The sequence below is a fragment of the Chelon labrosus genome (genome assembly GCF_963514085.1).
Source record: "Chelon labrosus genome assembly, chromosome: 12".
NCBI lineage: Eukaryota > Metazoa > Chordata > Actinopteri > Mugiliformes > Mugilidae > Chelon > Chelon labrosus.
In genome coordinates this window covers 18,018,680-18,036,739 of record NC_140345.1, presented here as the reverse complement: position 1 = coordinate 18,036,739, position 18,060 = coordinate 18,018,680, and the positions used below count along the sequence as shown (strand labels likewise).

At 40.5% G+C, this 18,060-nt stretch overlaps 1 protein-coding gene across 1 annotated transcript in view; it reads left to right on the top strand.

Annotated features, from left to right (window-relative positions):
- The window catches only part of LOC311497296 (CUB and sushi domain-containing protein 3-like), a 219,112-nt gene that overhangs the window by 139,861 nt on the left and 61,191 nt on the right, over positions 1–18,060 (top strand). The window contains exons 38-46 of the mRNA XM_084557548.1: positions 2,567–2,685; positions 3,690–3,759; positions 5,407–5,523; positions 5,764–5,973; positions 6,403–6,591; positions 7,936–8,113; positions 12,106–12,251; positions 12,778–12,858; positions 13,661–13,774. Of these exons, the coding sequence (XP_084413674.1) occupies positions 2,567–2,685; positions 3,690–3,759; positions 5,407–5,523; positions 5,764–5,973; positions 6,403–6,591; positions 7,936–8,113; positions 12,106–12,251; positions 12,778–12,858; positions 13,661–13,774 (1,224 nt within the window). The remainder of the gene's footprint in view (positions 1–2,566; positions 2,686–3,689; positions 3,760–5,406; positions 5,524–5,763; positions 5,974–6,402; positions 6,592–7,935; positions 8,114–12,105; positions 12,252–12,777; positions 12,859–13,660; positions 13,775–18,060) is intronic.

The window sequence follows — 18,060 nt, the reverse complement described above, 5'->3', positions numbered from 1 at the left end:
AATTCTATTCTGAATCCTCTGTGGCCATATCTGCTGCCATGTTTACGTACATCCACCCACCTAGTTGCTTGAAACTGCTAACTTTTTGAGTGGGTTTAAATGTGAATGCTCGAAATTGCATTTGTTTTTATTTCCAAAGTAGTGTGTATGTGTGTTTTCTGTGCCCTTGCATAGATTGGGATGCTTGTGTTGCTGTGTTGGTATCTGCTACTTCCCACAATCTACGACCTACATACTAATTTTTCACTTATATAAAGTATATGGACAAAAGTATTTGGCCACACCCGTTATTTACTGAATTCTAGTGTTTGAATCAGATCTGTTGCCACAAGAGTATAACATCAAACACCTAGCTATGTAGTCTCCATGTGCAAACATTTGTGATACAAAATGGGTCGTTCTGAAGAGCTCAGTGACGTCAAGCGTGGTTCTGTGACAGGATGCTACCTTTGCAATGAGACGGTTCATTGAATTTCATCCCTGCTGGATATTCCATGATCAACTGTAAGTAATATTATTTAGAAACCACAACTCGGCCACGAAGCGCAAGACGACATAAAATCACAGAGCGGGGTCAATGACTGCTGAAGTTCATGGTGCGTAAAAGTCCCCAACGCTCTGTTGATTCCATAGCTTAAGAGTTCTGAACTTTCACTGGCATTAATGTAAGCACACAAACTGCGCTGCAGGAGCTTCATGGAGTGGGTTTCCATGGTTGAGCTGCTGCATGCGAGACTTGCATCACCAAGTCCAATGCCAAGCGTTGCACGGAGTGGTGTAAAACACACGCCACTGGACTGTGGAGCAGTAGAAACATGGTCTGTGGAATGATGAATCACGCTTCTCTGTTTGGCAGTCAGATGGGCTAGTCTGAGTTTGGCATATACCAGACTTATATACAGTAAAGGGCATTCTTAAGGCTTAAGCGTACTAAGACATTTTGGACATTGCTGTTCTTTAAATTTTGTGGCAATGGTTTTGGGAGGACTAAACAATAAAGCAAGGACTATAAAGCCGTGGTTTGATGAGTTCAGTGTGGAAGAACTTGACTGGCCCGCCCAGATCCCTGACCTCAACCCCATCGAGCACCTTTTGGATGAACTGTATTGGAGATTGCAAGAGATTCCTTCTCATCCAACATCAGTGCCTGACCTCATAAATGCTTTACAGAATGGATGGGCACACATTCCCACAGAAACACTCCAAAATCTTGTTGAAACCCTTCCAAAAAGAGTGGAAGCTGTAATAGCTGCAAAAGAGGGACCAACTCCATATTAAAGTATATGTATTTGAATGCAATGTCAGTACAGTCCCTGTTTTTCAGAGTTATTACAAAAACAAGGATCGGCTCTGCCAGCGGCCAAATCTGCATTCACGTATAAATATCCATTTGCAACATATTTAAAAATATTTTTTTTTTCAATTTAGAGACCATAACACAATCGCAATGAGACAGGTTTTAAATAAATTAATATGCAAAAAGTTCTTCTTTTCCTTGTGGCTGTTCCCTTCAGGGGTCGCCTCAGCGAAAAATCTGCTTCTATCCTCTGTATCCTTTTCTCTCACACAAACTACCTTCATGTCCTCCTTCACTACATCGATAAATCTCCTCTTTGGTCTTCCTCTAGACCTAGCCTGGCAGCTCTAACCTCAACATCCTTCAACAAATATATTCACTATCCCTCCTCTGCACATGTCCAAACCATATCATCCTGGCCTCTGTGCCTTTATCTCTGAAACTTCTCACAGGAACTGTCCCTTTAATATACTCATTCCTGACCCTATCCATCCTGGTCACACCCAGAAAACCTCAACATCAGTAAACAGAACACAGGCTGATATCTTTAATTCGTTCAGACTAAAATCATGAATGTAATCAGTTAAAGCTACCTGATGACAGTTGACTTGTGTCAATTAAAAAAACTAGCATCACTAACAGCATAATAGTTTATACAGTCGTTAATAGTGTTTAGACGTTTCTAATACAAATGATACCTTACTATATTTTCTCAAGTGAATGTTGCCAAAAATGACTTAAAATGCTATTAATATAACACAATGCTGGCGTCACCATTTCTTTTAAGCCTTTAAAACACTATATCAGACCTCGCAATACCTGGCGAGTGGCTTTGTAATCATTTTGTTCCAGTGCAGCTCAACGCGTCTGTCAAGTAATACTTCAGGGAATGCTTTGTAATTTCACACTGATTGCTTCAGATCAGTCGGAAGGATTTTGCAGTTCCAAGTAGAATAGCTTTATGGTTTGTCCCAGTTTCCAAATGTTTTGATGAGGGGGAAGAATAAAAAAAACTCAATTATTATTCAATTACAATAGCATTCAAATGAGGGACGTTGTAATTATATATTAAAATGTTTGGGTTTATTTGACTTATTCCCATTTCCGTATAGGAAACAAGCGGATTAAATGTACATACTTCCATGAAATGTACGATGGATGTTCAACAGTGAAACAATATCAAATGTGCAGCTGCAGTTCTCCGTTGGTGTTCTATTATGCAGAAGAATGATTGCTGTCCACACTTGTGTGTTGTGACTCTGTCCTAAGCAATAGGTTTGGATTCGTGCCCAGAGCCGCAGCCTCCCAGTAACGGACAAAGAGTGGGCGATCGTTACACTGTGGGTGACATGGTTTCCTTCCAGTGCGATCAAGGCTTTTCATTACAGGTAGGTGAAAGCGTACAGTATATAATGTGAGTACTTATGGTTATGATAAGTGGATCATATCAACCTGCCTGGGGAGACTAATTCAAGGGAATACCCAGAAGGATGAGCCTATCAGAGCAGCATTACTAAGTACTTTTTCCAGGACATTTGAGAGTGGAAGAGTTAGTAGCCTTCCTGTGTATTTATTCTTGCATCTTGTAATGGTGTGTGTCTTCTTTCCTTAAATGCTTCTCTGCTTGAATGTTTGTGTAAGTGTGTGTCTGCTACAAAGCAGCTTTAACTTTTTCCAATCCTCTCTGAGTAGATACTGCAGCTGTGGCGTTTTGAGCTATACAACCTTCCAAGGCCACGGGCGATGGATTGTGTTAACAGTGGCCTCGCTAATCCCACACCGTTTTTTTCCCCCCGGCTCAAGCATTCACTTCTTTTCACATTCTCTCTGGACCATCCAGCAGCTTCTCACACATATCTTCAGGCTGAGTGTCTAAACACCAGAAACAGACTTGGGGCCATTGTAGAAACAAAAGCACAAGTATGGATCAGTCTTTAGAGTTCAGGGGTGTGTGTTTGTGCGCCTGTAGTTGTACACACACACCGATGCTTGGGTAGCGCTAACATCTGAATGGATTAAAACACCTTCAGTGCTATAAATATTTAACCTTTAGATTTTTTCAGTGTGGGACAGAGTCTGAAAGCAGGATGTTTGTCTTGTTCTCTCAGGCTCTAACACATCTCTCTGCTGTCAGACCACAGGTGGTAATTCAACTGTCAGCCCAGCAGCCAGGCCTGCCCCTCCTATGCTTGATACTTGATCAAATATTTACACTCACAAAGAGCATTTTGAAAAAGCCAAATATCTGACTTTAATTCCAAAGATCTATAATACTGTTATAAATTCTGCAGGAATCACCCGCTGCTTTGGCCTCATTGTGTTCCTTTTCATTTTTGCCGCAAAGTATTTTAAAGGTAGTGAATACATTGTTTTTATTTGTTCTCTTATACAGGGTAATGCATATATTACCTGCATGCCTGGTCCCGTCAGAAGGTGGAATTACCCCGTACCTCTGTGCTTGGGTAATGTATTATTTTATACAACCTGACATTTCTAGTGAATAGGCTTTCAATGAGGTGACAACAAAACCATATTTATTACACCAAGTCGTCTTTTTTTTTTTTTTTTTTTTTTTTTTTTAAAGATTTCTCCATCCACTTCTCTTCATTGACTCGTTTTATCTCTTCTTCTCCCCATTTTATATTTCTCTCATACCAGTATTTTACTCATATACAGTGACACAATAGATCATTTTCCCCACAAAGGGCTTGTTATTGTATTAGGGAAAGCAACAATTTCATTGTAAGATCGAGGGAAGGATGGTGGTTGGGCGCGGAGGGCTTTGGGGGTTAGGGATTATGAATTTTCTGCTTTCCCCTTCAGTTGAAAATCAATAAGGCTTTGCACCATCTCAGTCTGTTGTTTGATTTCTGATACCCCTGATGAGAGTCTCTTGTCTACCTCAACACTTCCTCTGATGTTGATTGCCACGTTGATAGATTCCAGAGATTACTAAGGATGCACTCCAGTTTCTGTTTTAACGTCTCACTGTTCTGTTGCCCCTCCAATTACACACGTGCGCAAACACACTCACAAACACATATTAGTGTAAATACCCTCACATTGCCTATAAGCGCACAGACAAAACTACACACTGCTGCGCTCTTCATGTAAATGTTCTGTCCCTCTGGCTTTCACAGTTCACTGCAGACATAAATCCCGGCTTTACTGTTGACAGGCATGTTCATGGATGCGCGTGCTCACTCGTTAGCTTAACTCCTTGCTCGCTTACGGTACATACGCTCATACCAACACCCCGGGATCTGCATTCGCTTTGTTGCTGATAAACCCACATCAAAGTGGTTGCATGCCCCTTCACAAACAGTACAACATCCTCATAAGTGCCTCCCCTCTTCTCTTTCATTTCATGCACAAGCAGGTCAACCAGCCCCTCAACACCAGCTATACAATTAAATCCCAAGACGGTTTCTTTGACTCATTCTGGCCTTGGTTGATAGTCTCAAAAGTATTAGCAGCAATACAGAGTGTGTTTTCCACCATTTGCCACATAAATAAGCCTTTTGAGGTTGCGATGGAAAAAAACAAGAATGATTTAGCTACAGATTTATAAAATTGTATGCACTTGGGTGTAGAAAATACTACGGTTTGTGTCAGAGGAGATGGGGGTGAGTGTAACCTTCACATCAAGCTGAAGTGTTCTCTAACATACAGCAGGGTGCTCCCGGGGGGAGGGTGAAGTAATCACCGCCACTGCTGAGAAAAACTATGTCGGTCCATCGAATATTGATTCCCTCATTATTTTGATTTAAAGCACCACCTAACAAGGATGGCGAAGTCCGATATCTTTTTTTATGAATCCCCTCATGGAGTATAATCCGTACGGTCAATAAGAGATGCAAGGTCCCCCACCCCAGGCTGCATTCAAATACATGAGTGTCTAAAGCACATGCAGGAAATGAATGCTCTTCCTTTTTTACTGTGTATGTTTTCAACCATTATATGTGTAGTGGAACTCATACACACTGAGACACAAGACTATTTGCTGTCTCTCCATATTCACCCCCCTCAGTCATTGTTTTTCTTTGTTTTCCCATTGAGCCGTTCTGTGAAGATGTGACATGTTCTTTCTCCTTGGTTGGTCTCCTCAGCTCAGTGTGGCGGCTCTATGACAGACTTCAGCGGCGTCATCCTCAGCCCAGGCTTCCCAGGGAATTACCAAAGCAGCCTGGACTGCAGCTGGAGAGTTCAACTCCCCATTGGTTTCGGTCTGTTATCCCCCTCTGTCTTTTTGCCCCCCCTCTCCATTTCCCCTTTTTTCTTTTTTGTTCTGCTAGCTCTCATTTCTTCTGCATTGTTCAGATTCTCTCTCCTCTCCTCTGGATAGATTTGAAGTAACATAACTTACTACAGTATTTAAAAGGAACATACAGTACCTGTTCACTTTGACTTTATTTGTATATTCTCGAGTTTGCTTCTGACATTAACCCTTTCTTTCTGCTCTTCAGGGATCCATCTGCAGTTTCTGAACTTCTCCACAGAGCCTGTTCATGACTATTTGGAGGTGCGCAGTGGGAGTCTTGAGACGGGAACAGTGATTGATCGGTTCAGTGGCCCTGTGGTGCCCAACTCGCTCTTTAGCACTACCCACGAGACAACTCTTTTCTTTCATAGCGACTACTCCCAGAACAAGCATGGCTTCCACATTGTCTACCAGGGTGAGGAACAAAGATTGGTAAAGTTAAAGTTTTATCATAGCAGCAGCTGAAGTGGAGGACTGAAGAGTTTGTGGAATACCCTCAACTTCTGTACATTTAGCTCAGGTACAAAGATTGGTCCTGCAAGGCACCACTTTTCACAGAGGTTATAAAATTACAAGAATAAAGACAAAAAATCTATGTCGATGTCCTCTGAGACATTATGTACCAAATATCCTTGAATAGTAATATTGTTGTCTACCTCAGTAGGAAAGTCAGTGTAGTAGAGATGCATTAGTAAACATATTACTACTTTTATTTTCAAGGTTTGTAAAAGCAGCAGCAGCAACATAGATATTATATTGCAAACAATATATATAATTTTGAACATTTACTGTCTGGGGTTTCATAAACCTCCTCATTTGTGCATTGGTTTGACTTTTCCCCCAGCATACGAGCTACAGAGGTGTCCAGACCCACGGCCGTTTCGCAGTGGCATAGTGATTGGTCAGGACTACAGCGTGGGGATGAGCATTTCCTTTGAGTGCCTGTCAGGTTACACTCTTCTTGGAGAGCCTTCCCTCACATGTCTGCACGGAGTCAGCAGAAACTGGAATCACCCCATACCTCGCTGTGAAGGTGACTGGCTAGTTTATCTTATAAACAAAGTAATGCAAAAGAGTGCAACTAATCCCTTTAGTTAATACTCCATCAAGACCTAAATGTTTCCTCCAAATAACTCCAAATGTCTTGTGTCTAACGTACACCAGATATCACCTAATATCTTAATAATGTCTAATAATGTCCAGTCATGACAACAATTCCTCATGTAAACACTCATTTGCAGCAGCTTGCCCCGACTGGAAGGCATTTTCAATTGTACTGACTATCGTGTCTCTAGTTGGAATAAATACATTCTTTATGTGCAGGCATCAGGCGGTGTAATGAGTTTCAGGGAGGGAATCATGACGGTAGCAAAACTACGAGTTGCTGAAACAAGTGTTTGAAAGGATGAACATCCTTCCTGCAGTTTGACGCTCCTCAGCTGGTAGCCCCACTGTGTGCATGTCAAAAGAAGTTCTGTCCTGATGGATTTAACATCAAATATCTTAAAAGATAATTTTATGTGGTGTCCACCTAAACAGTTAAATTGCAGTCTAATCAGAATCATTTCCCTTGGGTCGAAGAATGTAGTCTCTGTTTCCCTGAACTAAATAGGGTTGTTCAGATCCTTGAGAATGTCACCCATGCAACTTCTCGAGAGCCTGACTGAAGTGAATACTGAGACGCTTTTCTGTGGCATAACCCACCAAAAATAACATGTTTGAAGTTATTTTGAAGAGAAGAGCACATGTGCGAGTCTGCTTGTATTCCCATCCTTTTTTCTTGCACATTAAAGCATCTGACTCACTAACAATGTAGCTCCACTTACAGAACTATAAACCGATGCAGCCTGTTATATTGATACATAGAGCAATTGCAAGTCTTTATTACCAAGCTATATATGTCACTCAGGTGTATTAAATTATCTTTCATCAGTTCAGTGAGGATTCAACATAGCTGTTAAGTCTTCAGGATGTCTTGGTGGTTGTGTGAGAAAACGGTAAATAGTTTTGTTTTGCTTCTTACTCACTGTATTGTGCAAGTTGAGTTTATAGTCGTTTTTTTGATCCTGAAGGCAGTGCTTTGGCTTTGACTCCCAGTTCAAAGTCAAATTTTAACACATCTGAAGGGGTATGACGGAGGGAGTTATAGTGTCAGAATCAGTCTGCATCATCAAGTTCACAGCAACGGGTAACCATTTCCTGCAGTAGCAGGTGCATTCTCCCTCCAGTATCTCAGCGATAACCCAATAACACGCTGTTACGGTTTGTTTTATCAACAGTTAGTGGCAATACAGCCATAAAAGCAAGTTTTATGACTTGAGGTAAGGCTGGCTTTCTATTTTTGTCCAGCATCTCTGACTTTCTTCTCTCCCTCCAGCTCTCTGTGGTGGAAATATAACATCCATGAATGGCACAATTTACTCACCTGGACACCCAGCTGACTATCCACACTTCCAGGACTGCATGTGGACCGTCAGAGTACCTCCTGGGTATGGCATCTACATAAATTTCTCTGTTATCAATACAGAGCAGATCTACGACTACATCACTGTGTGGTAAGTTCTCATTGCTCTCTCAATATGATATTATTCATGTATATAGAGCTAAAAAGAGTTTTTCCCCAAGAATGTTTGTGAGGAAGTTTTTGTCATGTACTGTGCGTAGTGCTCCACCATAATGCTAAAGAGCAGCTTCGACAAAAACAATAGAAAATAGTACCTCCATTGGGGCGATTGGGTGAATCACCAGCAGAAGGGGAAAGAACAAGATATTTTCTACTTCGTTCAGCCGCAGTGTTTGCCTAGCCATCAGTGACTGTCATTGTTTTAGGGCCCGTTCAGACCTTTCATTAAGATATGATCTGAGCAAGACGATCAAAAATAATAACCGACTTTAGGTACATTTGTTCAGACCTGGCATTAACATGCATCTCCAGGTTCGATCTCACTTTTGGGCTGTGTATGCAAATTAACACTGGCATCATCTGGGATGCAGTAGAATATTATAACACTACCACTGCTCCGGAACCGAGAACAGTGCTGTTTTAAATGGTAACTGGTCTTGTATTTATATAGCGCTTTTCTCCCTATTGGTACTCAAAAGTGCTTTACAGTCACAGAGACACATGTACTCATTCACACAGACGAGCACACACATTCATGCACCAGTGGGAGCAACTGTCTTGCTCAAGGAAACTCCAGCAGGTGCCATGTTCCGGAGATCGAACTGCTTACCCTCTGGTTTGCTGACAACCCACTCTGCCTACCCAACCAGAGCCTATGTGTGCGTCATGACTTGGACACGTACATTAAGTTATTATTTATCGATCTTTGCCCTAATGTCAGTTAGACAAAACTCATATTCTAGCTTCAACACATGAAGCGTCCATACGCATTATAATATCTGGTAATAAAGGTAAATAAAGACCCTGGTGATTGAGGAATTACTTAACCTCACGCAGCTCCTTATACATCAACATGACCACGTCAATAATTAACCACATGCTGATATGTTATTTAATGGCAGAAAAACACTTGTGTACTCATGTTAAATACTTTCATTTATTAATTCTTGATTAGATGTATTTACGTAGTTAGTTAACAGCTACAAGGACATAATATTTTAAAAGGCTATCATTACTAAAGAACAGACATCACTTACAGTGCTTATTCCTTTTCTGGCGATCATTTATAATAGTGGTTGAGTGTGGTTTTTTTTTGTTTTTTTAATAAATAGGGCGAAAGAAAAATCAGCTATATCTTATTTGAAAGCAGTCCGTGTTTGTTTTGTCACTTTATACCCATGTAATAAATCTACAAATGTCAATTAAATTGTAATATGCTTAAGAAAAAAAGCAAAACAATGTTTATGGCGATCATCAGCTTAGAATGATCTATGTGACCTGGACAGACGTGATCACTGTGAGCGGCTTCCGCTATATTTTCCTTCATTGCAACGCAAACTAAGAAGCTGCACAGAAGGGATTCAACAAATGTCCAACTGACCTGTGGCCTTAACACTGTGTCAAGTTCGGCTCACAGCTTTTTGATGTGACTGCCATACTGAATGAGTCAACAACCATTCAATTATGATGACCTCTGCATGCGACATTTGTGGCTCCTTTTTTTTTTCCTGTTAGCCTCTCCTTCAAAGAAAAAAGAAAACGTGGTATGTCATTAATTGGAAAAATACTGGTAGTTGTTTAACTGCTCATCTCTGTCTGAGTGTTTCTTTAAAAGAGTGAAATGTGTATAGTTTCAGCTTGAAAACGGCACCTCTGAGTACCCTGAGATGTTTGTCAGAGTGTAGAAACAATAGAAACATTACCTCTTAACAGAGAGTTGTACAGCAGTAAACAATACTATCTGCCTCCTGTCACTCCATCAGCTGCCTCGCTCTCTGTCTCTCCTCGTCTCTACAACTCTCTGTAGCCTCTCTGTTGTATAGTATGCCCTAGGCAGTCATGGAAAAGTCCTCATGGGTGATAAAGTAGGGAAATGCCTTCCAGCATCCGGGGCTGCCATTCATAGCTTTGGAGGAGGGAGCTAGTGGCACTACTGTTTTCAAATGAAATGGTGCATAAACAATCAGTCCCATGATGGCGACATTTCATTTCCCTGCCCGACTGCCATCTTCCATTATGCTGATCACTCTGAAATGAAACCGCAACAAGCCTTTTTTATTATTTTTTTTTTTAAGTATAAAAGACATTAAAGGTACACATACGCACAGAAAAGCATTTAGTGTTCATCATTCTGCTGAATGAGCCCGGAGCAACTTGGAAGTGCCAGTAATGAAATGCTTTTCTCTTTTACAGAAATAGCATTCATATATAATAGAACAGCACAGTCTTCTCATATTAGTGTTCATTTTTATCCACATTTTGGATATCCAACTATCCAACTTTAGGCAACTTATTTCAGATGCAGATCATACACGTTTTCTTACAAGTGTTCCTCCTCCTCTCATTAGCAGAGGCCATTCTGTGGTTAGCAGCTAATACATGTTTCATAAATGGCTTCACTGCTAATGACACATTCTGTAATTACCCCGTAACCATCCGCCTATCCATTGGGTGGGTAACGATATTCTGGCTTAATGTAGTTTTATCTTGCAATAGAGCTGCATGTGAATAAATGTCCTGGAATTTCTATTTAGAAACGTATGACACATGAAAACGCCTAAAGTATAACACATGGAAACGCCTGAATCAAATGGCAAATCAAGACATAAACCATCTTAATACCCGGCCCAACATATAACTGTTCATCCATTTTCAGACACTTCCTTCTAGCTCCACCTGGGGGTTCCTGAAGTCCACCGAGGCCCGCTGGAATATATAAGCATTGTCTGGGTCTGCCCTCGGGTTGTCCCCCTAGTCGGTCGTGCCTTAGGTATCTCCACAGAAATCCACCCCAGAGATGTTTTAATTAGACATTTGTGGTGCCTCAACTAGCTCTTCTCAAGAGAAGTGGAGCGGCAGGTCCAAGCTCGGAGTTCTCGCTCTATAACCCCAACCTGCACAGGCAGCTTTTTTTTTCAACTTTTTGTACCCATAAATCAAGAATTTCACCTTCAGGCTAAGCTTCATTTTCAGCACAGTATTTCAGCACATGCCATTTGTCAATTTCACACATCACTGTAACCTCATTTGGGATCAGGGCCCATAGATACTTAAATTCATTCAGTTGGGGCTGCAGCCCCAAATGCTAGAGGTGGATAGCTGTCCAAGAGAAGCGTTAGACATGACAGGCTGACAACCTTCATTCCACTTCTGACAGCATGCCAGAAACTATTTCAGTAGCTGTTACTGTCCTAGCCTCTTGGCTATGGTAATATGAAGGTGTTGAAAGACTGGCTTCCATTACTTCCACCACATTTTGATTATGTTGTGATATTAACAGCCACATGGCACCGTCATGTTATGCAAATGCGGGTTTACATGTGCACAGACACATCTACCTTTCTCTCACCTCAATGAAAAATGGAAGTTAGGAGTTAATTACGAGTCAATTAAGGTTTGATTCTCAGGGCTACAGTTTTTAGGAGTTTAGGAAGATTTTATGTTGATCATCCTTGAGCATTCTTGATCATTAATGGCACCTAGTCCTCAATATGTACATTCATATACAGAATATTAAGTCTTGGCTAAATTTAAATCAAACATTTATTTACTTGGCTAGCGGGAAAAAAAAAAAGGTCAAAATGGCTGCTTTCTAGTTTAAACGTTTTCCAGAGCTCTGTATCACCTCATCTCCCCTATCAATACGTAACATGGCTGGAGGCAGGAAAAGTTTCAGTACTACACCGCCTCATCAGATACCACACCAAACTTTTACTTTGACACTGTTGATTAATGTGAAACTTTTTCCCAGATTGTCAGAATGACTGCTGAGTCCACAAGACTGCTGGGGGGATGAGTAGACCTGCTCTTTGATCCCAGCAAGTTATTACTGGTGTTTATTCATAAATCATTTGCCTCCTTCTCTCTCCCTTCCCCCTCACAAACCCCCTCCTCTCTCTGCACATCCACGTATCTCCGTACCAGGGATGGACCTGACCAGACGTCTCCTCAAATCGGTCAGTTCAGTGGCACCTCCGTACAGGAAGGTGTGTCCACTACTGCCAATCAGGTCCTCATCAAGTTCCACAGTGACTTCAGCACAAGTGGCTTCTTTGAGCTTCATTATTACGGTAACCTCCTTTTTGATAGCAGCTAAACTTGTTCGGTACTGCTGTTAATGATCCTTATTCGTGTGATCTTCAGGTCTCTGCTTTGTAGTAAGAGATCAGAGTGATCGCAGGAACGATTGCCCCCTTGTTTCTATATTGAAATGCCTTTAGTTTTCCCTTTTTTATCTGGCCCTTTCATTTTGCTCGCAGTATTGCTTCTACTTCTGTGTAATGTTCAATGATGAATGCCTTCCTATGCCTATTTTTTTTCCCGTCTGCACTATTAAAACGCCCTTTTGTAAAGAAGTTGATTATAATAAAATCTCCCCCGTCTCAGCTAAATTAGTGATTGGTTTTTGATGATCATGAACAGTGATGGGTGGAATTTTATGATCTAATCAAGTTTCAGTATGAAAGGAGAGTAAAGATTGCTGCGACTGAATAGAAATTACACACACACACACACACACAGTCTACGTCTCTTTTCTCTTTTGTTCTTGGATGCACCTCAACGCTCTGTTGCTCAGTGTTTCTCTTATCCCCACAGCGTACCAGTTGAGAACATGTCAGCCACCCCCTCCTGTCGCCAACGCCACTATCCTAACTGATGATGACGAGTTTGAAATAGGTTTGTCTGAATTTATTTTTCTCTCTGGCCAGGGACAATGTGTAGTAAAATTACTTTGAGCTGGACACAATCAGTCACAATGGATGCATAGGAAAAAAAACATCATGTCATACTGTTTTGGTCACTAATCAATTAATCATTTAATTACGTAATTAATTCCCCAGTTTGTTAAACCATTTATCTTTGTTGTAAGTCTTCATATTGTTACCTTCCTGAGTTTAATACACCTGTTCATGTTGTTAATTATATTAGAACATATACATTTTTCTATAATACTGTATGCAGAGAAATGTTCTTATTTGTGCTTTTTGCCATTCATATGTATATATTTTTCCTTTTAATTGTTCCTGTCTATTCATTCTTCATGTATTAAAATATTAATTTGAGAGCTGGGCTAATTAGCTATACTTATACTGCTTGTATTTCCAGTGTTCTGAAGTGATTAGCAAAGTGAAGTGGAAATCATATGGCTAGTGGCTGTCGTACTTTGTCTTGAAATTGAGTGTAATTTTGATTGTGTGTGCGTGTGTGTGCATGCTTGAGTACAAGTTAGTGGCTCTGTAATGTAATGAAATGCCTCGAGTATTCCAGCAAGCTGAGGGGATGTCAGTCTTCATTAGAAAATGTGTTGTTGATTATTGTTTCAAGTACTGGGACTGAGGAGCATACTGGGACTGACATAGCTTGGTGTGTTTGTGGGTGGGTGGGTGGATGACTGGATGGACGTGTTTTTTTCCTGTCAACTCATCGCTTGTGTGCATGTGTGTGGGTTTTATGATTGCGGGTGTAAATTACCTCACAGGGGACATTATTCGGTACTCGTGCCTGCCGGGCTTCACCTTGGTGGGCAGTGAGATTCTGACCTGTCGACTTGGAGAGAGGCTACAGATGGATGGACCACCACCAGTGTGTCAAGGTTGGTTTGTGAGTCTGTGGGCATGTTTTCATGTTTCTGTGCGATGTTTGCATGTGTAAGTATTCCTCTCAATGTGTGTGCACATTCCCCATGTCAATATGGATGTGTAACCATGTTCGGTTATTTGTGCTCTTGACACTACTCAAGGAGCCAAGGTTGCTTGTAGTCATCGGCACCGACCGCATCATTTAAACAACTGCCAGCAGGGCCAGTTACAGTAGGATTGTAGTAGCAAACAACATCTCTGCTCAGATTTATCTGTATACTACTGACCACATATCACAGACCTGCACTCCCTCTAAACCAGTAGTTGAATGTAGAGGATCAGTTTGAAACCAGATCAGCAGGTTTCATTGACAAGGTAGACGGCAGCTGTTGTTGTAGCTGACCATTTATCGAACTTCATGTGTCTGATTGATGTAAATTGTCTTCCTAGGCATGTTTTTTTTTAGAAGCTGAATTCTCAAACAAGAAGCAAAGGAAAAGAAATGTCCGTGTTGTCTGCATCAAACATTTTGTTTAGACTAAAAAACAAACAAATGCCATCAGCCTGCCTGTCATTCCAATACAATCCCCTGTGAAAAGGCATCTGTTGAAGTGCCCCGAAGTCTTTTGTGTACAAGTCTTGAGTTGAAGAACATTTTTGTCTTTTTATTTGTGGAAACTATGAGTAATCGCTTTGGACTTATGATCAAGGCATGCCAGACACTCCGACAAACCCGGAGCCCTGCAATGATAAAGCATCTTAGAATAGAACTCGTAATTTGGAACCAATTTGCTCATCTCCGGTTATTATTATTTGATGTCTGACTCGATATCTTGGTTTCCCGCCTGTGGCCATTTTTCAGCTGACACAGTTTTGCTGTAGCAAGTAAGAATTTGGCTGATTTTATTTATTTATTATATGGCTGGTGCCTCGAGTGTCCGTGAAGCAATGCACCATAAGTCAAGAGACCTGACTGGCTGATCCAGGATCCCATATCCTTCACTCGTAAAGGCTCCATGCAGACCTGTCAGTGAATTGCTCTTTTGAAATATGCACGAAGGTGGAAACAGACCAGAAAGCGAGGCAATTTGAGCAAATTTACATAGATGTAGTAGGTGCCTGTGTGCAAGTACTGAAAACAACAGTGCCCACCTGTACTGGTGCCGCACTGGGCTTACCTAGCATTTTTCTAAATTAATAATTCATAAAAGCACAAGCGGTAAAGTCCTGCAGCATTTTATTAGCTTGTTAGACATCGTAGAGCAAAGAGGGATGGGAAATAGAGGAGAGAGAATGGAAGAGAAGGTTTTAATACTGCATTACGGCCTGGTATACAGATGTACTTTCGCATCATCCTGACGTGATTTTTTTGGAGCAAAATCCCATTGTCTCTTTCGATGTGACCGAAAATAGCAAATTGGCAACAATAGGAATAGGAATAATTTTACCAATTTTCCTTGTGCCAAGAAAGGGCATTCAGTCAGTCTCTACATAATACTGGAAGATAATCAAACTCATCCATTTGTGGTGGTCTTGCCAGCTCACCTCCTCATTTTGTTGTTCACTACTCGGAGATGTGCCAAGACCAACGACCATCTCAAATCACCTGAAACTCTGTACTTACTGTACTTGGAATCATTTCAGAGGCTATAATTTGAGGTGCTAAATTAACCTGCCAAATAAAGATGGGCAATTCAAGTAGAACTCACTAAGGCAATCAATCATATCGGTATTTCAGATGTCACAGGCTCTCATACATTATAGAAAATTGTGTTGTAAATAGTGTTGTGCACTGCCAAGACAACTGATGCGCTTTGACAGCTATGGGAGTAATATATATAATGTTAATCATATGAGAAGACTGAAGTAAGTTTAATAAAGAGATTACACCTTTTTAAATTCATATAATAATGAGAGAAAAATGTATAGTTTAAATGAATAATAGTCGACAACGACTATTATAATCTCCATTGAACTGCTGCCTAAAACTTGCCTCGAGCATCACATATGGCATACAATTTTAGGATTAGTACACGATTTTAGGATTAGTAATTTGTTTGACATTTTCATGGTTCAGCTCATTACTATGGCCAGGAATTCATTACATTTCCTTGTGTTGGATATGTTGCGTCCTTGTGCCACCTCTAGCATGAAACTAATTGCTCTCCTTGGGACATGTGAAGTTGAACTTAATTTGAGCCGACCCGTTATTCACATCTGAGAGACTGCTACAGTAAGCTAGTGAAGGGTCCATCTCCTGTCAGCAGCTTGCCAATAGCCCAGGAAGGGAATTCTCATGTGCTTCTCCTGATTCTGCTTTTGTTTGCTGTCAACCTTTGTGTTAATTGTCATTTTATGCTTTTAAGATAACACTGGAATGCCCTTGCACGGCTATGCAATTTCACTCTCAAATACCCTTGGTTTTTAAGATATTTCCCCAGGCTCTGTCTTCATCAAAGCCTATGAGGAAGGTTATGCAGTAGCTTTGATCAAGGATAGAGCCACAATTGAGTTGACTGCTGTGTTGGGTAAACCATCTGCCACATTGAGGTTCAGTCTAACCTATTAACTGCGGCTATATTGCTCCTGTCTACACGTTCTTATTGAGTTTTATGCCATTCAGAGGCCGCGCTAACCTCTCCTTTGTAATACACATGTAAACATTTCTTGTGCTATATCAAGTATTTGTAACAGTGGCTGTCATAATATTATCATTTCAAGTGTAGCGACCTGAGTGAAATAATTAACATGTGGTGGGTTTGCACAAGGAATTGCCAAGACATGCCTCACAGTGTTTGCAAGATTAAACAAATGCTAACACCGGCTCTTAATCAAATCATGTAGGCATGCATACCACTGCAAATAACAGATCAGGCTGTATGTATGGCGCTTAAGACGGTGCATGATAGTAATCGTTTCTCAGTGGCTTAAGGATGGGTGTTAGTATAATAATTTACAGTTTAATGCTTTTCCCCTTGAGATAAGATGCTAACAGGATAACTACAGTATGTTTTTTTTGATGTTTACTGTTTTCATTTAAATCACTTTTATTTTAATTGTAATAATTTTATTTTATGAGTTTTATTATATAAATGAAGTTGTTAATCTGCATGTGATCTGAATGTATGTTTTGGATCCAGAGTAGTAACAATCACACTTGGGCCACTTATAATTTAACCAAACCACCATATGAATACATTATAATAATAATCTCCTGTGTGGGTAGCTTCCTAACAGTACCATGAAAGATGGAACATACTGTAACCTGCAAAGTGGCAGTGTTGAGATGTCTGAAACCTTTTGAAGCCTTTCATGATCCCTCCTTTTTTTTTTTTTTTTTTAAATCCCTGTACTTAAAGTTTTAGGCAAAGTAGTTCAAGCTGCAACTGTGCTCTCTGGATAGACTAGTGTTTGTTGCCTGGCAACATTACTGTATTAAATTAGCAGTGGAGGCTAAATTATTTCAGTAACAAACTTTTACAAGCTCTATGGCTCAATTTGCAGAGCATTAGTTCCTGTCAAGCGTGTCAGTTTCACGAGTACAGAGCCGTGCAGTGAGGGGAATTGCTAAAGAGTAAGAGTGTCCGTATAGGTTGATAACCACAAGTGCAATATTGCATAGGAAAAATCTTGTAGAAGTTATTGGTAGTTTTTTTACCTTGCAGGTGTAAGGTAGAAGCAGATGTACCTGTTGACAACAGAGCTAGGGATGCAACCCTGCACAAGACCACATTGACCTCAAATATTACCAGCGGAATGGCAATATTTTCTCATTTCCAGTGCAAAAATCAGATTATCTTCCTGCATAGATTTTAGACGGATTTAAATATGATGGTTTAAATCATTCAGATGTTTTAAAATATTTAGATGTTTTAAACAAAACTGGAAACTGACTACAATGATCTATTGACTGCTGACCTGACTCATTACCACCCACTACTCTGCAGTGTGCCCTTAGTTGATGTCAATATTCAATGTTCACAGGTCAGCCTCTTTGGCTTGTTTAAAATAAATGTTTAAAAAGCAAATATATTCCACACATTGCATTAGGACTGACTCATTTATAGATTTACACTAGATAGCAGCCCTTCTTTTGTTTTCCATAGTATATATCCGTTACACAGCACACATCAAGGAACTGCAGTGCTTGTAAGTAAATACAAATGTATTTTTTGTGCATTGAGGAAAGCAATATACAAAAGAAGCTGATCGGAAAGTTTTTCATTCAACTGCGCACAGGAAAATATTGATTATGTTTCTCACAAACCGTCAAAGAATGGTGGTGAAGAAATATTGCTGT